Source organism: Penicillium cataractarum (genome assembly GCF_028827025.1).
Source record: "Penicillium cataractarum strain IBT 29864 chromosome Unknown utg000005l, whole genome shotgun sequence".
NCBI classification, from domain to species: domain Eukaryota; kingdom Fungi; phylum Ascomycota; class Eurotiomycetes; order Eurotiales; family Aspergillaceae; genus Penicillium; species Penicillium cataractarum.
Window position 1 is genome coordinate 2,524,580 of NW_026622741.1, and position 24,371 is coordinate 2,548,950.

The 24,371-nt window shown below is 50.5% G+C and overlaps 9 protein-coding genes across 9 annotated transcripts; 5 read left to right on the forward strand and 4 right to left on the reverse strand.

Annotated features, from left to right (window-relative positions):
- Positions 1–348: 348 nt before the first annotated feature.
- Positions 349–2,950, reverse strand: N7496_006586 (uncharacterized protein; the record flags this gene model as incomplete). Its single annotated transcript, XM_056699515.1, has 7 exons — positions 349–907; positions 968–1,258; positions 1,312–2,276; positions 2,334–2,460; positions 2,517–2,544; positions 2,597–2,694; positions 2,892–2,950. The coding sequence occupies 7 exons, from the start codon at positions 2,948–2,950 to the stop codon at positions 349–351; spliced, it is 2,127 nt and encodes a 708-aa protein (XP_056554928.1).
- A 1,062-nt stretch (positions 2,951–4,012) lies between these two features.
- Positions 4,013–6,532, forward strand: N7496_006587 (origin recognition complex subunit 1; the record flags this gene model as incomplete). The annotated part of the gene is made up of 3 exons (XM_056699516.1): positions 4,013–4,807; positions 4,877–5,001; positions 5,059–6,532. The coding sequence occupies 3 exons, from the start codon at positions 4,013–4,015 to the stop codon at positions 6,530–6,532; spliced, it is 2,394 nt and encodes a 797-aa protein (XP_056554929.1).
- Positions 6,533–6,945: 413 nt separating this feature from the next.
- N7496_006588 (WD40 repeat domain-containing protein) lies at positions 6,946–8,310 on the reverse strand (the record flags this gene model as incomplete). Its single annotated transcript, XM_056699517.1, has 1 exon — positions 6,946–8,310. The coding sequence occupies one exon, from the start codon at positions 8,308–8,310 to the stop codon at positions 6,946–6,948; it is 1,365 nt and encodes a 454-aa protein (XP_056554930.1).
- A 365-nt stretch (positions 8,311–8,675) lies between these two features.
- N7496_006589 (ankyrin repeat domain-containing protein) lies at positions 8,676–9,794 on the forward strand (the record flags this gene model as incomplete). Its single annotated transcript, XM_056699518.1, has 6 exons — positions 8,676–8,733; positions 8,786–8,811; positions 8,940–9,068; positions 9,134–9,256; positions 9,306–9,635; positions 9,741–9,794. The coding sequence occupies 6 exons, from the start codon at positions 8,676–8,678 to the stop codon at positions 9,792–9,794; spliced, it is 720 nt and encodes a 239-aa protein (XP_056554931.1).
- A 499-nt stretch (positions 9,795–10,293) lies between these two features.
- On the forward strand, positions 10,294–12,306 carry N7496_006590 (flavin-containing monooxygenase; the record flags this gene model as incomplete). The annotated part of the gene is made up of 6 exons (XM_056699519.1): positions 10,294–10,381; positions 10,438–10,560; positions 10,614–10,693; positions 10,771–11,089; positions 11,152–11,790; positions 11,846–12,306. 6 exons carry the CDS (start codon positions 10,294–10,296, stop codon positions 12,304–12,306), a joined length of 1,710 nt encoding a protein of 569 aa, XP_056554932.1.
- Positions 12,307–12,430: 124 nt separating this feature from the next.
- Positions 12,431–14,161, reverse strand: N7496_006591 (acetylcholinesterase; the record flags this gene model as incomplete). Its single annotated transcript, XM_056699520.1, has 2 exons — positions 12,431–13,916; positions 13,971–14,161. 2 exons carry the CDS (start codon positions 14,159–14,161, stop codon positions 12,431–12,433), a joined length of 1,677 nt encoding a protein of 558 aa, XP_056554933.1.
- Positions 14,162–17,861: 3,700 nt separating this feature from the next.
- N7496_006592 (uncharacterized protein) lies at positions 17,862–21,374 on the forward strand (the record flags this gene model as incomplete). Its single annotated transcript, XM_056699521.1, has 4 exons — positions 17,862–18,391; positions 18,680–19,610; positions 19,669–21,161; positions 21,296–21,374. 4 exons carry the CDS (start codon positions 17,862–17,864, stop codon positions 21,372–21,374), a joined length of 3,033 nt encoding a protein of 1,010 aa, XP_056554934.1.
- An 842-nt stretch (positions 21,375–22,216) lies between these two features.
- Positions 22,217–22,759, forward strand: N7496_006593 (uncharacterized protein; the record flags this gene model as incomplete). Its single annotated transcript, XM_056699522.1, has 2 exons — positions 22,217–22,232; positions 22,293–22,759. The coding sequence occupies 2 exons, from the start codon at positions 22,217–22,219 to the stop codon at positions 22,757–22,759; spliced, it is 483 nt and encodes a 160-aa protein (XP_056554935.1).
- A 632-nt stretch (positions 22,760–23,391) lies between these two features.
- Positions 23,392–24,258, reverse strand: N7496_006594 (putative signal sequence-binding GTPase GPN3; the record flags this gene model as incomplete). Its single annotated transcript, XM_056699523.1, has 1 exon — positions 23,392–24,258. The coding sequence occupies one exon, from the start codon at positions 24,256–24,258 to the stop codon at positions 23,392–23,394; it is 867 nt and encodes a 288-aa protein (XP_056554936.1).
- Positions 24,259–24,371: the final 113 nt, after the last annotated feature.

Here is a 24,371-nt window from a genome sequence, read left to right on the forward strand (position 1 = left end):
TTTATGAGTGCGAACCTATCCTAGGAATGCTAAAAAATATCAAAACGCTATATATCACATCAGCTCTGAAGTCGAATGCAGGGATTTTATCACCCATTTATGCTAGACTGCAAGTATCCCAGTGGAAGAGGTATACCTGATTTGGAAGGTATACGAATCCCAGGCATCTTCAAAAAACTCTTCGGCCAAGAAGTTTTAACACAAAATATTTGATTACAATGAAGATGAGTTAGTCAACGGGGTGACCAGTGTTCAACTTGAAAACAGTCATATCCTTCAAAGCTCGTTCGACATATCTAACCGTACATTCAACCGCGGAAGATATCAAAAGACATAATGATAATCACCCTAGAACAGTGTTCCAAGCTCCAAGTCCATCAATCCAGCCATGCTATCATCCTTAGCCGGCCCACTCAACCCAATCTCAGGGCTACCCATAAGCGCCGCAATCCTCTGTACAACTTCTAAGACCTCCTCCAGACCAGCGCCTTCCTCTGCATTACCGCTGCGAGTTGACGGGAAGAAAGCCTCCAATCCGGCGCCTCGTGACTGGAACTTCACGCCGCCTACCCCAATCTCTCCTCCCATCAGGGAATCCCAATTAGGGTCGAATAATGTGGCGCTCAAGTACGAGTTGAAGTAGGTGGCTCCCCTGTAGACGTCGAATCGAGCGAGCTCGAGCATAAGGTTAGTTCCCTTGACCTTGAACCGAATCGCGGACTTTTTGACAATGTTTGCGTCAGGTGTGTCTTTGGAGACTATGATGTTCATGGCAGCCTTGGAGACGAAGTGGTGGCTGTCGCCACTACTGGCGAATCGGATGCTGGATGCGAGCTCACGATGGGATTTGGTGAGTTCTCTCTCTTCGGCGACTTCGAATAACTCGATGTTGCATTGCCAGTCAGCCCTGTGAGATATTGTCAGTATATACTTATCATATGGAATGAGGGGGGGGGGGGGGGCCTACCTAGCAAAGTCCACCATGACCAGCTGCAGCGGCATTCTCAGAGTCTTGTCTTCGCCACGGCGCGCCTTGAACCAGCGGTGACCTTTAATCTCAACTTCGCCCGCACGCGAGATTCTCTTGAGGTAAAGCTCCAGTCGAAAATCCGAATTGTCTCGTGTGAACTCAATAGTGGCTGAGTGTATAGGCTCCATGAACTCCAGCTCATTCAGAGGCCGTACCTGACCGATGGGCTCAAGGAGGTCATTTGCTTGACGAAGCCGATTCAACAAGTCGTCTGTTCCGATCTTCAGTCTATCCAGATTGTCAGTTAAATGTGATCTTGCACCAGAGTTTCAAGCACATACCCAGGCACGACACGTCCGCGACACTGCTCATGTCCAATCATGGCCGCAATTTCAGCCATGGAGAACGCATCTGCTCCGGTTTTCAACAGTCGGTATCTGTCTAGAACAAAGGTGCCGAAGTGGAATCGCATCCGCAGATTGCCATTGAAGTAGTTGATCATGGAAAGAGAGGTCTGCATGTTCTGCAGAATCTCGTCGAAGATCGAACTGCGAATAGAATCCATCACCTGGGTAAACGCCAAACGGCGGGCATTTGCATCTTCACTTCGAACTCTGTGCAAAAACGGTTTCGTGATCGAGCCATGTCTTTCGATGGTGACGCCGTACCTGGAAAATTCGTGGCTGAGTGGTGCAAGCATGAGCTTCTTGATGTGCAGGTCAGTTCTCCCCATTCCCTCCTTCCATGCTGCGCGAAGGAAATCCACAACGGATCTAGAATTGAAGCCTTCGTTGTTGGCAACAACGACGAGTGTCGGGTTCTCGGGGTCCAGGTAAGCATGGACTTGATGGTCGAAACGGATACTGTCCAGCTTCTCGAGATCCATCCCCAGGCATTCTTGAGGTGAAGGCCCATCGGTAGGCCACACGAAGATAAGTTTTTGCTGCATGAACTGATTAGGATCCAAGAAATTCTTTTTGTTTTGACTGGGGCTCCACATTTTACACTCCACACTTTTGGGCTCTTTTCGAAGTGCTTCCAATGCCATTTTCTCTTGCTTGCATTTCATTTCTTCATGGTTCTTGTAAGGCGAGATCTTCCCCCACTCTAAAGGATGTTTGCGCTCAAAACCGGGAGATTGACGCGGTGGTTTTGGTTCGCGGTAAGGACGAACTCGCGATGTTCCCGGTTTTGGGGATGGCCTCCTGGCCTTTTTGGCCAATTCTTCGCGGTGCTCGATCGCTAGATTTTGGATCATTTTCTTGGCCTTAACTACCTGATCTTTGTTTCCCCATATGTAGAGTTGCTGTGAATAGTCAACAACAAGAGCTTGATATTGGGATTATATGGTGACCCAACGTACCGTGTCACTCTCGACTGGGGGTTTGATGAAGGCGCCAGTGCTCCGGCAAACGTCCTTAAATATCTCTATTCGTCCAGGACGAGCAGTTGTTCTGCCAAACAGCGAGGTTATCGAGGCATCTTTCCTTCTTTCATGGCGGATTAGCTAACAGGGACTGGAATAAGGCACAGAACGAGACCTTACGCATTCAAATCGCCCAACACGAAAATGGCTGATGATTGAGTTTAGTACCGGATCCTCGACATAATGCACGGGTTTCTTACAGTCAGGCTCCATATTAGCACGCCATTTTGACCTTGCTGAGAGGGTCTGGCGTGGCGGGGGAGTGTTTTCTGTCTTAGGGATTGGTGAGCGAAGGCCGCTAGAAGATGGATAGTCACGTCCTCTATGGCCTTGAGACGACGTAGAATGGCCTGTATGTTGAGTTGTAATAATGTTTGGAATCGTTGGCTTGGCTGCCGGTTTGTCTGTACGTTGGTCGATTTGGGGCGCTGGAGTACTTAAAGTAGCCAACTGGGGCGATAAAGGAGGACTGTCAAGATCAATGAGGTTTCCTACTGGAATTTCGGCAGACGGTGTGTTCCGCTCTTGGTGGAGTGTCTTTTCATGATGTCCATGTTCGGAATAAGAACTGTATTTTGGAGGGTAATGACCTAGCTCTTGAGTTAGCTCCTATATGGGCAAAGGGGCCCTAATGGCGAGGCGATTTTGGTATGTGGGTGGCATACTCCGGGCTGACCCAGGCCTCAAGCGATCTCTGCAATAATATCAGTAAATAGAACTATACCCGATATCTTCAGCGGTCATAGTAGAAGCTCACGGGTCCATAGTTGGATGACTCAATCAGGATTCAGCAGACATGGATAGTGGGCAGAAGTGGGATCAAGAAGAAATCAGAAATACTGATTTTGGAAATGAAAGATTTGATCAGTGGGACGTGAGAGAGTAAGTGGATAACTGAAGAATTGCAAGACAAGTTTCTGGTAGATAGTAGAGATTGAATGAAGAAGCACAGGGGCGCAGGGGATAGACATAGCTCAAAGATGCAGGACCCAAGAAAGCATGCAAAGAGGGCATATGAGTGTCTTTTTAAAGGGCACAAATGTCGCCTGGAAGTTACCTTTACCCAAAAAATGGAGATCCCCGGAAGGCTGGTGGACTAGAACTAATGGGACCTTCAGGAGCGAGAAGCTTTTTAGATAGGAAAACCCACCGTGTTACTTATAATTATTAGAGAAGGGAATACCTACTAGCAAGAGAGGAATAACAATTGTTAGATTCTCGGGCAGCTACATCTATTCTACTTCAATATTCTTTGATGTGATTGCATGCTCTTGTGTATATCTTTCGACAACGGTTTGAGAGTCACCTATCCAAGCAAATGAAGACTACATAGACGGAGGTATCTAATTTTAATTTTCTATTCTTTGACCTATCTTGCAGAGTAAACTAACTAAATAGCTGAAATACTGGAGCTTGTAGGAGTATACAGTATACAGTAGATGGGATCCACTTTCGGATTTCCTATTGGCGGGATCTGCTAACCACACTAAACCAAAAGGGGAGTAAAGTGGACAACGCGTGTTTGCAACGCGATTTCCATTATTTCTCTGCAAAAGCTTTCGTCATCGTCGAGCCCACAGTCCACTCAATTGAAGTGCTTGGCGTGGTCGGGCACAATGGCAGTTGATACGGATCACTCGAGCGATGAGGGCTCTCAGAAACGCCGCAATGTCCGCCAGCGCGCCCAGCAATGGATGACCAAGGGGGCCCTGGTGCATGAGGACTCTGACGATGAATTGGGCGACGAAGACCACCCTTGGGACTGGGTCTATGCTGTTGAAAAGCCTGATGTCAAGGAAGATCCTGAGACAAGCAAGGCCAGCCCCGAAAAATCTCGCCGACGACGGTCCTCCCGCCCTGCGAAGAAGGGCCCAGCAATCGTGGGCGCACGGATGGGTTCGTTCGAGTGCAGATTGGGCGACGTCGTGCTCCTCAAATCTCCCGAGAATGGCAAGGACTGGGTCGGAATCATTACAGAATTCCTGGAGGAGGAAGACGACGAGGAAGAGGGGGAGGTGATCAAGTCGGTCAACATCATGTGGTTTGCCTCGCCGGACGAGTTCATGTCGACAAGAAACAAGCGGAGACCGGATGCATTGCCCAATGAACAATACCTTACGGCCGATTTCAACGTCAACCCAGTCACGTCGATCAACGGCAAGGCGACGGTAATGTCAAAGGATGCCTTCTTCGCCAAATACCCGAACGGAACACCCCCCAAGGATAAGGCAGAACATGCTGAGTTCAACAAGTGCATCGTGTGCCGTCGAGGCGTCAACCAAGTGCAAGGTCGATACACGGACGAGTTCAACTGGGAGCAAGTGTACGGAGAGCGTAACATCCATCAACTCATCAGCATGGTGAAAGACGGCCTGAAAGCGGCTCGGAAGAGAAAGGTGGCAGATGACGAAGTAAGCCTCCTACTGCTGGTCGAAATAGAAGGATCATTCACGTTGACATGAACTGACTCTGTTTGGTAGTATGTTGATACCAAGGACGAGACTGCAGCCCCATCCACGCCGAGGAAACGACAGAGAATGGCTGCAACCAACACAACACCCAAGACACAGCGCAAGAAGGCGTTGACAACACCATCGAACAAACGGTATGCAACCATTGCTATGTCTGTGCTGGTATATCGATAAACTAACAGAGACTCTAGAATTGTCGTAAAGAAGCCTCTTGAATTCACCCCGCTGGGCACTCGCGTCCTCGAGCCATCTCACTTCGCCTCGCCCTACCGGCAAGCACGTACACTCCTGCACGTTTCGACGGTCCCACAATCACTCCCCTGTCGAAAGACCGAGTTCGATACCGTCTACAATCATCTCAGTGCTGCTATCATGGAAGGCACTGGAGCTTGTATCTACATCTCAGGTACGCCCGGTACGGGTAAAACTGCAACTGTGCGAGAAGTTGTGGCCCAGCTCAATGGTGCCGTACTTGCAGAGGAGATGGATGATTTTATTTTTGTGGAGATCAACGGTATGAAAGTCACCGATCCGCATCAATCCTATTCTCTCCTTTGGGAGGCATTGAAGGGCGACAGAGTCTCTCCTTCTCATGCGCTTGATCTTCTCGAGCAAGAATTCTCCAATCCCTCGCCTCGCAGAGTCTCTTGCGTCGTCCTGATGGACGAATTGGATCAGCTGGTCACCAAGAACCAGTCAGTGATGTACAACTTCTTCAATTGGCCTGCTCTTCGACACTCTCGTCTTATCGTTTTGGCCGTGGCGAATACTATGGACTTGCCTGAGCGTACCCTGAGCAACAAGATTTCCAGTCGTCTCGGTCTCACCCGTATCACATTCCCTGGATATCGACACACCGATTTGATGGAGATCATCAGCACCCGTCTGGCTAGTGTTCCAGGCAACATCGTTGATCCCGATGCCATTCAGTTTGCTAGTCGAAAAGTTGCTGCTGTCAGCGGTGATGCTCGTCGCGCCCTGGATATTTGTCGACGTGCCGTTGAGATTGCCGAACAAGAAGCCGATGAAGCCGCCAACGCCGCCTCAGCGAGCAACGACCCTGCAGATGACGTTCCTCCAACTCCGAGCAAGACTCCTGCTCGCCGGAACAAAGCGCTCATAGAGAAGGGAGCAAGTGATTCACCGGCCCCGAAACCTGCCCCTGGCAAGGGTCAGCCTGGCCGAGTCACAATTACAACCATCAAGCAAGCGATCCAGGAGGCAACATCTACACCCCTTCAACAATCCCTGCGCTGCCTACCTCTTTCTGGCAAGCTTTTCCTCGCTGCCCTGTTGGCAAGAGTGCAACGTACTGGAATCACCGAGTCTACCTTCGGTGACGTCCTTGACGAAGCCCGTCGTATCGCTGACGCAGCAGTCGCCGTCGCCGGCGCAGCTGGCGCTGGCGTCAAAGACTTCCTACTCGGAGGAGGTGCTGCGTCGCGGGTGCGAGCTCTAGGCTTCGCCGCCATGGAGCTCATGAACTCTGGCGTTCTGGCTCTGGAACAAGGCTCTGGCACGAAGAACGTGTTGGGTGGCTCTACGATTCCTACCCGTGGTGACCGGAGCAGCAAGATTCGGCTCCGTGTTGCACCGGAGGATGTGAAGATTGCATTCCGCGAGGATGTAGAGGCGAAGAGTTTTGGTATGGGGATTGAGCAGTAGTTCTCCTGTGCATTGTTTCGTCGCTTGACATGCATTCTTGGAGTTTAGTTCTGCATTTTGTAATATTTTACCTCCTGCGGAGTGGGCAGTTAGCATGGCATATGATACCCTTTACTCATACTTTCCCTCCAACCTTATCAGTACTATTCGAACTGTAGTTACGCGTAGACTAGTAAGAAATATTGCGTGTAGCACTCAAAGAAGAGCCTTATATGGTGTTACTTATACAAAACATGAATCTCTCCTGAAACATGAAACCTTTTTCCAGAAATGATTTTCTCCCAATGCCCCAACTTCAGAATTGTAGGGCAAGCACATGAACCACCTTGAACGCCACCCAGTGCCGTAACAAGAAAGACCAAGCAGACAAGAAGGGTATTAACAACTGAGAACGGATGGCCCAAAGAAACTCTCTAATACCGCTGTCTGCCAAGAGTAGGAGCCCATGTAACAGGGTGAGTCTCGGGGGTGGCGTTCTCATCCTCCTTCCAGATCTTGATAGTTTTGTCCGCCTCGCCGGTAATGAGACGCAGACCAGTCCGGTCAAAGGTCGAGGCCATGATACCCGCTTCGGCCTCGAGGGAACCGGGCTGGGCCATTGTGTCAATGGACTGGAACTGGTATCCAGTCTTCCAGTCCCAGAATGACATGGAGCCGTTGTCACCGCCAGAAAACATGACGTTCTCGTCGTTGACGGAAAGAGTGTTGATAATGGCATTCTGGCCGTCAAAGTTCTGCATAAAGTCACCCTCTGGGCACTTCCACTGCTTGATGGTGCCGGTGCTGGCACTAGCAAATGTGAACTCGGTGGGGTGGGTGGCAAGTGCACGAACACCCTTCTTGTGATGCGTCAGGACGCCCATGGATTTGCCAGCTGCCAGATCCCAGAGCCGCACCGTAGCGTCTAGCGAGCCGGAGATAACCTGAGGATCGGCTTCCTGGCACTTGATGTCGGCGACGGTGCCCTTGTGTCCGGCAAGAACGTGAACGTTGCTTCGCGTTCGCATGTCCCACACTCGGCATACACCGTCGCGACCACCGGTAACCAATAGATCCAAGCGAGGGTGCAGCGCCAATGTATAGACACCGCTAAGATGGCCGTGGTAGTGGCGGATGACCTTATTCGTCTCCAAATCCCAGCACTTGACCATCTTATCCTCACCGCACGAGAAGAGGTATGGATGCCGGGGTGAGACCGCGAGACCGCGCACAGTCGAAATGTGACCCGTCAGGGTAAGTCGCAAAGCACCCGTCGCCATGTTCCAAATCTTAATTGTCCGATCACCAGCACCACTGGCAAACCACTCGTTATTCGGCTCGACCGCCAAAGCTCGTACCCAACCCAAATGTCCCGAGATCACACGCATCAACTTCCAGGGCGCGTGCCAATCTGGCCGCTGTTGCTTCGTCGCAGAGGGTCTCTGAATCAAACTTTTAGGCTGGTCCTCACCACCACCAGCGCCTGCGCCCACACCCGCAGGTCTCCTGACGAGGGCCATCGAAGCACCGCTGCCATCACCCGCAGACTGAGACTGAGCTGGTTGAATCTTGGGTCGTTTCGTGCGTCCCGCAGCGGCCTTGGCCTGCTTCTCAGCCAGTGCTGGGGGTAATTCCATCACATCTTGGTATTCTGCTTTTCGCCGGTAGGACACGCCGATTGAGCCGTCTGCCAGGGTCGAGGGTGTGACCATCAGGTATTCTGTGCCGAAGAGGTCGGCGGTACGCTTCACGGAGCTGCGGACAGCCTCATCGGCCGTTTGAGGAGGTAGGGAAACCATTGTTATGACGAGAGAGGGATGTGGATAAGGTAGGGTCGCGGTTGGGAGAGATCGGAGTGTCGCAAAAGAAGTCTACGCGCAGAGGCTTTACGCCTCGAAAGGTAGCGTGCGCGGCGGAGAACCTTTCGTCGGGTCGCAATTCGTGTAATTCAATAGAGCTCAGTATGCACTAATGATACTGGCAGTCAGCTCCGATACTGCAATGGTGAGGTGGGCGATTGGAGTTTGAAGTGTAGTGGATGCGGATGCGAATCTTCTTAATGAGAAGTTGGCCCAGCCTTGCTGCCTGAGGTGTCAATCATCAGGTGTCAACCTTGTCTTACTTATCGCAGCTCTTATCGTGATTCCTCCACTTTGCCATCGTCATGGATCCTGATCAGAACGCTAAATTTCCTCTCCATGAGGCTGCCCGTGAGGGCAAAAGTATGTATTACTAGGTGCTGTACGTTGAATCTATTCTGACCCCATGAGATAGCTCAAATCGCCGAATCGTTGTTGAACGTGAGTGATCGCCATCTGCAAAGCTTCGAGCTGCCCCGCAGAACCCGCACTCTGCAACCGGAGAGGACCGGGTCTACAATATATCTTTTAATCTGTGATGTGCAATCCGGACTAATAAAGCTACTCAGGCAAACCCCAAGACTGCGCTTGTCAAAGACGATGATGAGCGTCTTCCTATCCATTGGGCTGTAGCGTACAATCGGCTACCTATTGTGGAGCTGCTGGTTGCCGACAAGAACTTTGATCCAGATGTTGAGGTGAGATTTCCCCCATGAACTCAAGCTTCTATCATGGGCTAAATAGCTAAATCTAAATTATTTAGGACGGATCTGGATGGACTCCTCTCATGATCGCTGCCAGTCTCAAGGATGCCGAAGGTGATAAAATTATCGACTTGCTTCTGCGCAAAGGTGCCGATGTCACCATGAAGAGCAATTCTGGCCAGGTTGGTGACCATTTTTAGCTCAGTGGGCCTTCTGGCTGACTATTTATAGAATGCTCTGCATTTCGCAAGCTCCAAGTCCAACATTTCTACGGTCCGAAGTTTGCTAGCGCATAAGTGCAGCGCTCGGGTAAAAGACATTCGGGGTCAACTACCTCTCCACCGCGCGGCGGCCGTTGGGTCTGTGCCTATTATCAAAATGCTCTTGGAGGAAGGAAAGAGCCCTGTTAACGCGACTGACAATGACGGGCTGACGGCACTGCATCATGCTATCTCGGAGGGTCATGGTGATGCTGCGATTCTACTCTTGAAGTCAGGCGCAGAGGCAGAAAAGCGAGATGGCGACGGACGACTAGCAATTGAGCTAGTTCCAGATGATAAGGTAAGTGGGTTCTTGATGTTGATTTGACTCGATCGGTCCTTTTTACCTGTTTCCGCGTGCGGCTCCTTGAAAGTGTCTCTAATGGTTTATCTTCTCAACTACCAGGTCAAGCAATACATTTTGCAAACAGCGGAGAGAGAGGGAATCGAGCTACCATGAATCAAACTTGTTATTCTCGTTATTAATTTCCCCGCACAGCCAAGGTTCTGCAGGAAAGCCGTTGGTGTTTCATGTAGCCCGAGCTACCTCGGTGCGTAACCAGCTTCCCCGCACACCTCCGCGTTGCCGAATCATGGCAATTCTCGACATAGTATCGGAGTTGTAAAATATCTCAAGAGCCATTTGAGTGCCCTTGTAGTCATTAAGAGGAGTCGAATAAACTCAGTTTTGTGCACTAGATTGTGTGGATAGGCCGTCCAAGGCGAGCTTTATGGGTGGCCTTAGACCTGTTTAGGTTGTGCTCAACCGGGACGTGACTGGGCGCGAATGACCTCCTGCAGACTCACTGGTACAGATGAGGGGGCCTCGGGGTATGCAAGAAAGTTATAGTTCAGACGTAGACTGGGCTATATAGGGCATGATTGCAACCCCCGCAAGGCGTGGTAAACTATTTTCTTCTGATTCTTGAGAGCGAGACGCTTTCTACCCCGGAGTCAAGATGCCTGCTCCCTCCAGTACCCGTCTTCCGGTAGGAAACAAAGACTTTACAAACGCAACTGTCGTCATCATTGGTGCCGGAATATCCGGTATGTTGGTTGTCCATGACTAGAGAGGGGAAGAAACTGACCGACCTCGCATCAAGGCATGAACATGGCCATAGACCTCATCAAGCGAAACAATTGCCGCAACTTTGTCATTCTTGAGAAAAGTAGTAACATTGGCGGAACATGGAATGACCAAAAGTACCCTGGGTGCTGCTGTGATGGTATGTTGTCTGTTGCTTGAAAACATACCGGACACGCTGCTCATCCATATCAGTCTGGAGTACCTTGTACAGCTATTCCTTCGAGCAAAATCCCAAATGGTCTCGTGAGTATCCTGGCCAGGAGGAGATCTATGTAAGTTAGCACCTACTCTCCATTACTCCCGTGGCCCATGATCGAGTCTGACAGAGAATCTTTCTCATGAATTTTAGGCATACCTAGTGGGCGTCGCCGAAAAATGGGGCCTCTATAAACACATTCGATTCAATTCGGCTGTGGAAGAAGCTCGTTGGGACGATGATGAATCGAAATGGAAAGTCACTGTCAACCTATCGGGGCAGAAAGACAGCGAGTTTGCAACCTCATATGTCATTGCCTCTGATTTCCTAGTCTCCGCTGTCGGCCAACTCAACCTGCCACGATACCCCGACATCCCAGGCCTCGATGATTTCCAAGGAAGAATGATGCACTCCGCCCGATGGGACTGGAGCTATGATTTCAAGGGAAAAAAGATTGCGATTATTGGAAACGGTTCGTTATATCCTAGTTTAGCCCTCTGGAAGACTATGTATAGGTCCTAACAAGCAGTATAGGGGCCACGGCGGCCCAAATCATCCCAGAAATTGCACCGACTGCTTCTCATCTAACAGTCTTCCAGCGAACCCCAAACTGGCTCATCCCTCGCCTCGACGGCCCCGTGTCTGCGTTCCACAAGGCACTATTGACCTACATTCCACCTATTCGCTGGCGCAAACGTTCGGCGATGATGGAAATGCGTGAGGATTTCCACTCTGCCATCTTCGACGATGATTCCGACAACGCGCAGATGATTCGAGACGCGTGCAAGGGTATGCTCAAAACACAATTAGCGAATAATCCAGAACTCTGGGAGATCTTGACGCCCAAATATGCACCTGGGTGTAAGAGGGTTATCCTGTCCGATGATTACTATCCCACGTTGGCGCGTGACAATGTCGATCTAGAGACACGGCGAATCAACCGCATCACGAGCAAGGGCATCGAGATTGAGGGCGTTGGCGAGCAGAAATATGACTTTATCATTCTAGCCACTGGATTCAAAACGGTCGACTTTATGTATCCAATTCAGGTCTATGGCACTAAGGGTCGCCCTGTTGCGGATATTTGGAAGGATGGGGCGAAGGCTTACTATGGAGTCACCGTGGAGGACTTGCCAAATTTCGGAATGTTCTATGGTCCCAACACTAACCTTGGTCAGTGGAAGTGTCTTTCCAGAGTTTGACCCTTCCTTTTCTAACGCGAATGCAGGCCACAGCTCTATAATCCTCATGATCGAAGCCCAGTCACGCTACCTGAATGCCTTGGTTAGAGAGGTGATTCATTCCAAACAGCAAGGAAAGACCCTCGCGCTCATGCCGACACCAGAGGCGTTGAAAGAGTACAACGACAAACTTCAAGCTCTACTGCGTAATAGTAGCTTTGCAGACCCCAAGTGCAACAGTTGGTATAAGAGAGACGACGGAGTCATCACCAATAACTGGTCTGGCACTGTGGTTGAGTACCAGAAGAATCTTTCACAGGTGCAATGGGAGGATTACATCGCCGCAGGTTCTGGTAGTCACCTTTTCAAGAACAAGAGGCCTACTCAAATAGGACGGGTTCATGAGGAGCCGTATCTTAGCAATACTTCGCTTCTTGCAGGGGTGGCCGGTCTTCTGGCCGTCGGCGGCTATATTGTCACTCGCGCTAATCGACAAAAGGCACGCTGATAGTTACATTTGCTCATGTATTAGAAATTTATTAGTTTGGCATAAATGATTTTGATCTCGGGGCAAATATCCACTTCTAGCTTCTTAATGGGGAAGATAGTGTCCTAGTCTATTCGGACTGATGCTATGATCCAGCATCAAGAGCATGCCCCAATGTTCTCATCCTGCCTCGCTTCATCAACAAATGGTCCAGTGCAACCAAATACTTCTCCCACAGTCCATCAGAGCCCCATAACAACAAGCGCTTAAACCTTGAATAAAAGTGTACATGTTCATCTTCTTCCTCGGTCTCCAGCTGACCCAGTGAATCTGGACCCCAGACCTCCCAAAACTCAGTCCGCCACGGCTCCTGGCCCCAGGCAAACTTGATCCAAGCAGAGGCCATGTCACGTCTCATCGCGCGTTCCCTAGCGTTAAGCTTGTTGTCGAGATTGCCGAATAGATACACCACATCAAACCCGTGATACGCCATCCCATTCAAGGCATTATCCAGGCGGGAGCGCTGGTCGAAGTGATACTTGAAGATAGCTTTCTCGTCTTGCAATCGCTTGTTAACGTTTGCAGTTAGATAATTCTGGATCTTGAAGACAGCCTCTCCTCCCATATTGCACACTCTTTGGTTGAGGTCTAGACCCGAGGTATTTTGGGTGATGCCATATTCGAGAAGGATTCTGTCGACGTAAACTTCATTTTGTATGCTTTCCAGTAGTGTCTGTCGCACGGTTTCGTACGTGTCATTCATGACATTCATCGTCAATATCACGCCTTCATCATGCACATCACCTATCATAAATGATTTCAACCAAGCCGGTGCCTCAGTCCATGACTGAAGTCGCGGGTCAAAAGCATAGAACCACCCATCATTGCAGGGATTGCCTGTTCCAGAAGGAACTCCCTGGATAATAGGGTCTGCATTTGCCATTTCCTGTTCTGGGACTTCCCTTAGCCGAGCAAGTGCATCCGAGCCCTTGGGATCGATAGAAAAATAGCGACACGTCGCGTCAAACAATACCTCATGCTCATCTAAATCCAAGGGTGCAAGCGTACTTCCCAGTCCAGACATGCAAATCGCCCGATCAAACTTCATGAGATTGTTCGCTGCCATCTGGTGTCCAATCGAGACGCCACCCGCCGACTGACCAAAAACCGTAACGTTGTCTCGATCCCCTCCAAACTGATCGATATATTCCTGAATCCACTCCATGGCGATTTTTTGATCTGCAAACCCAAAGTTCCCGTTCCCCTCGAACCCATCTGCTTTCAATTCCTCGCCAATCTTTGTACTGGCGAGGAAACCGCCTAGCCCCAGCCGGTAATTAAAGCTCACCACCACGACGGACCACCCGATATCGACACTGTGGGAGACCAAATTCACGGCATCGTATATCCCATAGTTTGCGCTGCCGTAGAGCAAGGATCCCCCGTGAATCCATGCGAGTACAGGGAATTTCTCTTCTTCGAGGCTTGGGTGTTGTGGAACAACGACGTTCATGACTAAAGCAGTCTTTTCGTCAACTTCTGGCTTACGGGGGAAGTTGGGGTTTGGAGGGACTGGTATGAAAATATTGGTAGTGTTGTAGCCCGGAAATTGCGGGCGTGGCATATTGTTACTGCGATATAAGTGAGTGAGAATTCCAATCTGGGGTTAGCGACGCGTAGCTCACCCCAGCTCGGTTCCATTGTGGTAGTCATTTTCCCAGGATGTCCTCAGTATAGAGCGCGTCCATCGCTTTGATAACGAGGCATAGGGAATGCCGCAGTATTGCTCCACTCCGGTGGCGTAGTGGAATCCATCTATTGTGCCCAATCCCCCGATGTGAGTTGATACTGTCGACACGGGCGTCTGAAATGACATCTTGATGCAATTGGCTTGTTTGATGAAGCAGCAAGAGTTGCGATAAATCGGTCGGAACGTAGGCTATTGGTAGGAAAAAGCGATTGTCACAGCGAGTCGGTCTTCACAGGATATGAGGTGCTATTATCGCGAATGATCTCCCATAATTGATGGAGGCAAGAAAAGGCGTGCGCTTTAGCTTAGATATTTGTTCTTGTCAGAGTCCTTTTTCTCGCCGAGTGTATCGCGAATGATCCGAGGTGTAACATGACAGATGGTCCTCTAGCCACCATCATAGATGAGATACAATATTCAGCTCTGAATGGATCTCGTTGAAAGAGCCAGCAAATTCCCGGAATTTTCGGTCATGCTTAAGGAGCTGTTTGTTTCAATATATTCCGTGGCATCGCGACATTATCAATCTGAAGCTCGCGTGGCCGAAGAGTGCTAGACTTGGAAGAGATTGACTGGATGACAGAATAGAGGTCGAATATCTAGCTAATTATTGAATTCATTTCCTTTCAATCAAGTCCAGTTCTTGGGTCCAATGCGAGCTAGTTAACGCATTTGACTTCAATAGCTTTGCGAACATAACTCCATTGCAATGCACAATTGCAGTTCACGGGAATGGTGCTATGAATCTGGCTATTTCCAGTGTGAATATATAGGCTTTCTAAAGGGTCAATATCCAAAATCGAGGGCATATTTTCGGCATGGCTCGATAGCCCACGAAATGCAATCGGCCATCAGCGCATCTTGGGTAGCACAGGTATTAATTCGAGATCAGTGATGAATAGCAGGTCGTTAAATACGCCGTACAATCGATTTTTTACAGAATCAAAGACATGAAGATGTGTGAAACCCTTAGGTAGACCCCTTTAATCTGCTCTTCGTGTTGGTTACAGCTCCAATTTATATAAATAAACCCTGTGGACCCTGGCTTACCCGTCCTATGCCTTAGCAAGCCAGCAGCCCTACGCGGGCGTTGGTTCAAATAAATAAAAGGCGTCAATAAAGACGCATGGTGTAACAATAGAGCAAGCCACGGGACGTCACCAAAACGGCACAATATATCCTATTTATTCTTCAAACACCGTGTGGTGGGACTGTACGACGGCCCACGGTCGGGTTTCCCGCGTCGGCGCGACGAGGCGGAAACTTGCACGGTGGACACTCACTCTGGAGCTGTCAAGCTAGAGTGGATCTTGAATCAGACCACCTGGTGAAAAAGAAAAGAAGTCTACTGCAGTCTGTAGGAATTCTGGGAGCAGGCAACGATAGGCCCAGACTCGAAACTTGGACCAAGCACACGACCAAAGTACTTTCCTTGCGCTTCCTGAGGATGAGTCCAGCCTGTTGGACCTTCGCAGGTTCCGAGACATGGCTGGCAGCTTTTCTTGTCTTTCATGTACCCCATATATTTCTAAAATCAGGAGGTTGTCAGATGCTGACCAGTCTGGACTCCCAGCACTAGGAGAACCATGCATATACTACGAGTGGTTGGTTGACTTCTAGGTTTCTATCACAGTATCCAGTTCGTGGCTGGTCGTGGGGCACATACCTTCAGCTTCAAAGACAATCACCACCGATAAACAAAAACATGGAATTGTCGAATGACAGTTCCTAATCTAGGACTAGCATGTCTGATTCGAGTCAATGCCTCACCGACTTCAGCACGGGGCAAACCGAACAGTTGACGCCCCCCTCAGGGACAGCCCAAGAACCCCTCAGGGACCCCCTCATTCTACCGCAGGATTGGCTAGGCCAATGCGACCTGGCCGGTGCAGGAACAAGACCAGGCTTATTGAAGAAGTCCACGCCGGCCAGGCGCTGGCCCGAGTGTTAGGCGAAGATGAGTGATTGGGTGATAGCCAACGCCCTCTAGGCGCTACGGTTAGCCCTGCAGGACGGGAGCACGTTCGCTCATGGAATTACTGGCCTTGCTGCCAGCTGGCCCTGGCCCATACTGTAACCTTAGCTAGGAAAGGAACAGCATGACCGGCGCGTACTGTCAGAGTCATGAAGATGAGGGGGAAGCCAAGGACTAGAACTCCATGCACGGGCCGAAGAGAGTAACTGCTGCACGTAAGTGTCTTTGTCTCCGCTCGCTTCACTGGATCAAGGAAAAAAAAGGGGGCAAGGATCTTTTGGTTCCACTTGGGAGGTAAATGGGGGCAAACCGATTTTCCACGATAGTTATTGATCGGGGAGGGGCCTGGAAAAGGTTCAAAGGTTTGGAGGATCGTTAAAAATGGGGAACCCCCTTAATCTATATCGAGCGGAAGGAAAGCTCCATTTTTTTTTCTATATAGATTGGGTACGTAAGAAGGTTCATGTTTAATAGTGTCTATGCCACTATGGAGCTTCATCTATCATGGTTATATAGTAGGTAATATCTACTCCTAGAGTATACGCTATACAAGTTTAATCAGGAGTAGTTCCATGGAATGAATGACGAGCAGTGCTCAGCTGCGTCGCATCAGCTGCGTCACAAGTAGAATCCGACCGTGCATAAATCATGATCGGATACTACGGAGTACAGTAAGCATAAAAGTCCAAGCTGATGGACAGTGGACACGATACGGGATACGCAGTCGGCATCATGGTCAATTGGCATTGACCAGCCTTGCGTGGCCCCAGGAACCTTGGGCCTGGGGCAGGAGTTGCGGAAAGGTACTGTAGAAGTACTTTTTACGTATCTCAGACATATCAAAAGTACCTGCAGGATACTTGCAGAGAACTTGGTTCTACCCCTGAAATCGAGCGCCCCTCAATGCCAGCAACTAGCGCGGGTCGGACCCAACATCCAACCTCTTGATCCACGACTCAAGGGGTCAATTTGGCAGTTGGGACTAGTGAATCCAGTTTCTATTTTCATCTGATAATACTGCGAGGGATTGACTTGAAAATGAATGTGGTTGTTATACTACTCAACGAGTATTTACGACTCCTATGGTAGTAGGTACGGAGTACATAGTACTTAGTAACACTGTAGCTTCATTATCGCCAACCACCAAAAAAAAAAAAAGCCCCCCAATTTCCTTCACCACGTTCATCGGCAAGCATTGTCGATCACCGCCGGCCAGAGCGCACCTTGGCAAGCCGCTCTCAGCGCGCCCATTGTATTGCAGTGCCAATCAGATGCAATCCATCCAGACCATCCATGCAGAAAGAGGGGCCTTTGCTCCACTTACGCTTGACTTATCCGGGTCAAGGGCGCTAAATTGTGCCAAACGCTAAACTACTTTCTCTCCCTGCCCTTTTTTTTACCCCTGGACCAGAAGGACTGGAAGGACTAGAAGTTAGACAAGCAGCGAGACAGCAGCAACTCCCAGTGGCTAACCAGAGGAGCCCACAGGCTTGGCCCAGCGCTAATCGCCCGTCTTTCAGAACAGCGCTAAGCTGACCACATCTTTAGTCCTCTGGTCGACTCTGACTCCGTACTCAACTTTCCTCCTTTTTTTTTAAATTCCCTTTTTATTTTCTTTTTATTTTATTCTCCAATTTTTTGGGATGTTCCTGAACTCTCTCTTGATTATCTTTTGATAGTCTCGAACAAAACAGACCACTCCATCCTTTCCCCTTTGAGCCACTCACTCGAGCGCGTGCCAATTGCTTTCCCCTCTTTCATCCCCTAGTCCAATCTCCATTCTTTGTCCCGTGTGAATCGGTATGGACTGTCGATCGATGGCTATTTTTTGATCCTCACTAGGCTGGTTTCATGGCGTCTCCTACTCCTGCTCCAACTCGGGGCTCTCCCGCTTCTCGGTCTTCAGATCCCATTCCTCATCCCACTGCGACACCGGTTGATACTACTGTGCCTCCTCCTCCTACTACTACTACTTCGACTACGGATATCAATCCTCCCCCAGACACTCCGACTAGTCGCTACTCCGCTGCTTCCAGAGCCAGCTCCTCCTCTTCCTCCGGCCTGGACTATTACTCCCACAACTCCCCACCTCCCCTTTCGTCGCAAGTCTACGATCACCACCATTCCTCCTCTATTTCGGGCCAAGATTACGATCTATCCTACGATCAACCACAAGTACCGGTATCTTTGCACCGAAAGCCCGTCCCGCCGCCGTTGCAGGACCAGCATGCCAGTCCTGTGATCGACCCTGTCCACCTTTCCTCTCCCCTTTCGATCAAGAATAAAGCCCCTCCCATTCCTCATTCTGCTGTCGGTTCTATATCCCCTTCGTCCGTCGAGGGAGGCGACTCCTTTACATCTGTGCCAAGGAATTCCAATAGGTATGCGACGCCATTGTTCCACTCCCCCTGTTCCGCTCTTATCATCCCATCAATATATACTCCCTCCCCGGACACCGCACGAACCTACCTGATATACCCACAATTTTGGCTAGCCTATGACTGCTCCACGTTTCATTTCTTTGTGACGAAGCAAAAAAAGCCACAATTGCCAAGCAGGAGTTCATCGCGTGTTCGGGGGGAACATGATGGACATGGGCGATCCATGCTGTCTCGCTTCCCCAAGACCTGGAAGACCTTTCATCGCTTACCTTCTTCGCGATTTCCTAGATACTCCCGAGGCCGACACCCTGCCAAATCTCTCCGTATAGATACCGCCCCAACAGCTGCGTTTCTCCGGTCCGTGGTTGAGGACGAAGACGACGACGACGACGAAAGCGCCGACTATTTTGACGAAGATTACGAGAACCAGTTCACGAATGGAAGCGGCTTTGGAACCCCCCTGCACAGTCGTCTAGTGAGCGAGCCATTTATTCCAATCTTGAACTCGCCACCCCCTACTCAGCGCCGCGCGACGAGTATGGCCTTGCACCCTCCGATGAACCGCCCACCTCCTTTGCAGATTGATGTCGATCCACGATCCATGTCCATGGGCCACGCCGATCCCAGACAGCCTAAAACCCCCGGAAACAAAATTAGCTCCTTCTTTGGCTGGAAGGCTAATACCGCAACCTCGCCTGGCGCCGAGTCTTCCAGTACCGAGATTTCCGACGGCGGCCGATCACCTATGCCTTCTCCCATGCCTCCCCTAGCCAACGTCCCGATGAGACCCCCTTCTTCATACGACACCAAAGCCGGTGGCTTTGGCCCGCCTGCACGGACTCCGTCATTAGGGACACTTAGCGCTCACGATACTGTATATGCGTCCAAGTTGGCCGATCTTGAGAATGAGTTGCGTGAGATCAGTTCCGAATTGGCGGGGTCGATTCGTCGCGAAATGGAATTGGAAGATCTGATCGAGCGTTTCCAAACAGAGGGACCGGAAGTCAATCGCCGGACGAGTGACTACTTCTCTGATTCGGGTACTAGTTCTATTCGATATGGTCCGGACCGACAGGAAGATATTGAGAAGATTCGTCGGGGCGCGGAGCAGGAACGCGCGCAATTGAAGGCTGAGTTTTCGCAGAGGCTCCAGGAAGAGCGCATGCAGCGAACTGCGTCTGAATCGCACGTTCAAATACTAGAGAACCAGGTTCAGCAGGTGAGTTTGAGGCTTTTTAGCGGCATATAGAGAGTTCTTAACTGACGGTATTTGTTAGCTTCGGCGAGAACGAACGGATCTATCAGATCTCTCATCTAAAACGAAAGAGTTGGAGACTGCTTTGGAGAACACGCGGCGGAAGCTGTTGGAGGAACGTCAATCAAAAGACAACTTTGAAGATTTACTCACAGCCATGCGCGTTGAACTGGAACAGTTGCGGAACGAGCGCGATATCCTTCGAGAAGGAAAAGCAGCGCCTGTCGTGCAGGCACCTCCCGCGGCGGAGATGCAGCGATTGATCGAAGAGATTGAGGCCTTGAAGATTGAGAACGCTTCACTAGCGCAGCTGCAAGGCGGACGGTTCGCATCAATTGCCGAAGAGGACAGTATACAAGTGAAGCGCAACTCGGCGTTTGGTCTTTCACGATCCAACTCGCTCGCCCGCAAGCCTACCATTGGTCTGGCGCGCTCCGGTTCCTTGTCCCGCTCCAACTCTGTATCTGGTAATAAGGACCGGGGAGAGACACGCGAGTCGCTGGTCGACAAGGTCAAGGATATCGAGACCCAGCGAGATGCTCTCCACCGTACATTGAGAAGCCTTTTGGACCGCCATGCTTACCAGGAGCGCGAGTTTATGAAGCACACTCGCCTTCTCGAAGCTGAGGTTCTGCGCGCTCAGGAAGCCGGCCCACCTCGTAAAATGGGTTATGAGCGCGAAGTACGCAGCCTGCGTGACGAGGTGAACCACCTCCGCATGCGCGCCGAGGATGCGCTGGATGGCAAGTGGCAGTGCGAGAAGAATTTGGCGGGTCTCAAGATGGATCTTGACCGTGCCGAGCAAGAGACTAGCTCTCTTCGGGTTCTCCTTCAAGAACACGATACCGAAGTACCCGAATGGCTCGAGGCGGACCAGGAAAGCTTTGCCGAGGTCATGGCCACCTCTTCTTCATTGGAATCTGCCTTCCAACAACTCCAAGCAGACCGGCAACAAGCCGAGGCCAGCGGCGAGTCTGCTGACCTGGAGGCGATCAACATCCGCAGCAATGAACTCGCTGGCTATGTCCACCAGCAACTGCAAGTCAACAGTTCCCTTCGCGGCCGTCTGGCAACGGCCATCGACAAGGGCGAGCGCGACCAGCAAATCTCCGTTGAGCGCATCAACGCTCTGCAGAACCGCATGAAGGAGCTGGAAGAGAACCTCCTGAATGCCCAGAACCATTCCGAAGAGGAACTCGGCAAGCACGAGGAAGAGATCCGCCTGCTGAAAGAGAACCACAATGCCCAGCTCCAGCGCATGAAGAACGGCTCTCGCACACCCGCCAGCCTCTCCCCACGACCACCAAACACACCCTTCGCCGGCCGGTCCCCACGCCTGGACAAGACCACTAGTGGTGAGGGCGTCCCCCTGGCGACCGTTGTCCGCGCCGAAGTACTGGAGAAGCACGTCAAGGCTCTGGAGCGAGCTATTCGTGATGTAGACATGGAGATGGAGGAAGTAGTAGGACGGATGAACCGCGCACAAGTTGATGTGGCCCAGCTGCAATCTGACAGGTACGTTAAAACTTTTTTTTACACTTTGCACCAACCCGTTAATTCCGCGGATGATGATTCCGATCTCATCCCGGCTCGGATACGAGATACATCGTGTTTGGGGGCGTCAAGCTAACCCTGTTCGTTTATTACAGGGACGAGGCTCTCCGCCAGACCCGCCGCTTACAGGCAGACATTCAGGCCGAGAGGGAAACCCTTCGGTCTTTGATGTAACGGGCGTACACTTTTGATGCTATTTGAAAAAGTGTTTGCGCTTCCATTTAGGTCCCGTTCATTTCTATTTACATTTTTTTTACTGCTTTCCTTGCCTATACCACCTCATCTGCATCTGCATCGGGACACACCTCCAACCTTGGTGGTTGGAGAAGTCGGGTGTCTAGGAGTTTTTGGTTTCCCAAGCGTTGTTATTTTCTGTTTAATATCTGTGTCTAATTTGTTTGACTTTTCTTTTCTCACATTGGATTTGGATCTTGGACCGTTATATCGTGCGCGTGGCGTCGCGCAGACCTCGTGCTGGGAGCCACGGTTGTCCATTTTACGAGTGTCACCCACTTGCGCTTGTATATACACATCACCACTACTTACTTACTTTGCTATTTGGTATATAATTATCGACTGTACAGTACTTTCCATTGGGAAAGACTTGTATTATTTTTATTCATTTGATCTTCATCTTGTAGCTTGGTTGTAGACTTAGACTTGGAATGGTCCTGTTATGGCTGCAACTGTTTGTTTGTTTTGCACCGTCTTATCTCCGCAGCTTTCGCGGATTGAGCTCCGACCTTCACTTTCCATCTTCCACCTTTGTCTACCGTCGCATTGCTATATACGCCTCCTCCTACCCTTCAATCTCTCTATTTTCCTGTTCAAACTTATCAAAAACGTCTCGTCTACACCTCGGGTTCCAAAATAGCACACCCTCGCAAACAAAGCTTCTTTGTCCTCGCAGTCTACCATATCAGCTACCAACCCACCATCTAAATCACTCTCAAACCCTCGAAACCACCAAACAACTCAAGACATTTCATAACAAAACCTCACACAAGAAAGAAACCATGGATCACCTCCCAGGTAAACCCCAGCCCCTTCCTCCCAACCCCCAAACCCATCACCATTCTAACAACGCACTAGAACCCCTCCAAACAATCCTCACAAACGCAACATACACCTACCTCCACTCAACAGCCCACACCCACCTAACAAGCCACCTGACCACCCTACGCACCTCCCTCGTGGACCCCTACATCCTAACACCGCTCTCGCACCTCCTCGCCACAACGCTCAGCTCAAGCACCATGCCCGACCTCATGTCCGCGCTGGTCCTAGCAGCCACCCTGCTACTCTCGCTGATTATCCTGGACTATATACGGCGGTTCGTGGTGTGGTGGGTTATGTGGTGGGTGAGGTTTATTGTGCGACTGGTGTTCTGGGGAACTGTTGTTGGGGTGGGTGTTTATGTTTGGAATGTTGGTGGGGAGCAGGCTGTTCAGGATGCGGGTAGGGTTTGGGGGTTTTTGATGGGGTTTTTGGATGAGGGTTTGGCTATTGTTGAGGGTTCTGCTGGTGGGAAGGGGAAAGGGAAGGGTGGATGGTTGTAGGGGTATAGGGAGATGATGGTTGAATCCTCTGGGGGAACTTTACATTGCTGGCGCTGGATATTGCGGGTTTGAATGGACAGACATGGCGTCTTGTCTGTTAGTTACGGTTTATTCTGTTCTTCTTAATCCTAGATTGGTCTGGAATTTGGGATTCCTGGGCTTTGCACATGTTCATCAGTCATGAGGTGTTGATTATGGAAGTCTATGAAATTAGATAATTGGTTTTTTCATATCGACTTTTCTTGATCAACAGAGTCGCAATGGTAGTAATCGTAGGGTAGATTGGAAACAAAAGGCAAGACCAAAAAAGAACTCCACATAAATGCTTGGTGAGATGTGATCTCCAGTACAATCAGCCCCACATCCGTAATTGCGGGACAGGGCTTCACAATTGGGGCCGGAATTTCGTCATTAGAACGGGGATTTGCGACACGCTGTCGCTGTTTATAGGCTGAGTATGACTCGGTGATGTGCATGGATGAAATGGCGTATGTCAGGCCACGGGAGATCTCGGACTCGTTGCTAGGCAAAAGTACCGAGTATAACCGTGTGTAACTTGCGGGGATTTTTGTCGATGAGAGTCCTCGACAAAGCTCGAGGTGCTGTTATGATGGTTGCGAATACCTCGCTCTTTATTCCTCGTAATTCACCTCTTGCTCATCCTTGGGCTCCCTAGGCTCTTGAGCCTCGTGGTATTGAATGGCATCATCAATATGGCTCAGAACACCCGCAACGCTGTCCTCGTCCGAAACATCCAACTGCAGGAACGAGACCATGCTGAAATCATCAATCAACTGTGCCACCGCCCGGTTGAGCTGGTTGAACGAGCCACCGCTCATCAAAGCATCCTTCGCCATAGGATTGGCTGGAGCCCCGACATCCTCGTCATCTTTTTGTAAAAGTTGCACATCGACATTGGCGAACCGCCTCAATTCCCGACGCGTCACCATATCCCGCACCTGGTCCATCTTGCTGAGAATGTTGACATGAGGAATTTCCAGCATCAGCATGGCCGACATGGCGCTGAGGGTGCCGGCGAAAAACTTGGCTTTGTCGACGACGAAGGTACTTTCGAGGAGGTAGGCGGCGCAGAGGTTGATATTCAGGGGTCCTTGACGGGAAAGGAACTGCGTTAATGATGGGAGGAGAGGGATGTGTGTGTAAAGCTCGATCTGGCCGGGCATGTCGAAGATGATCAGGTATTCCTCGCTCAGCGGGTCGAGGGCTTCGGTCAGGAATTCGAGGTTTTGGAGGAGGAACTCGAAACAGTAGATGAGGCCGCCGTTAGGACCCAGGCCCAGCTCTTCCATGACATCTTCGAGGGTGATGAGCTCGCGGATGTCGAGGTCGGGCTGGTAGGCAAAGTTCTCGGCGGCCGGATCGAGGTTGACGTAGAAGCAGCTGCGGCGGGTGCTCTGCAGGTGCTGGATGAGGGAGTTGCTAAAAGTGGTCTTGCCTGCACCCGCAGGGCCCATAACCAGGACACCGAACTTGGACATGATGGGCCGTAAGCGTTGGTGCTAGTGCTAGTGCTGGGTCCTTGTGAGCTTCAACAGATAAAATTATGGGCAGCTTTTCATATCAGCTTATCGAGCCGGGTAACAAGAATTTC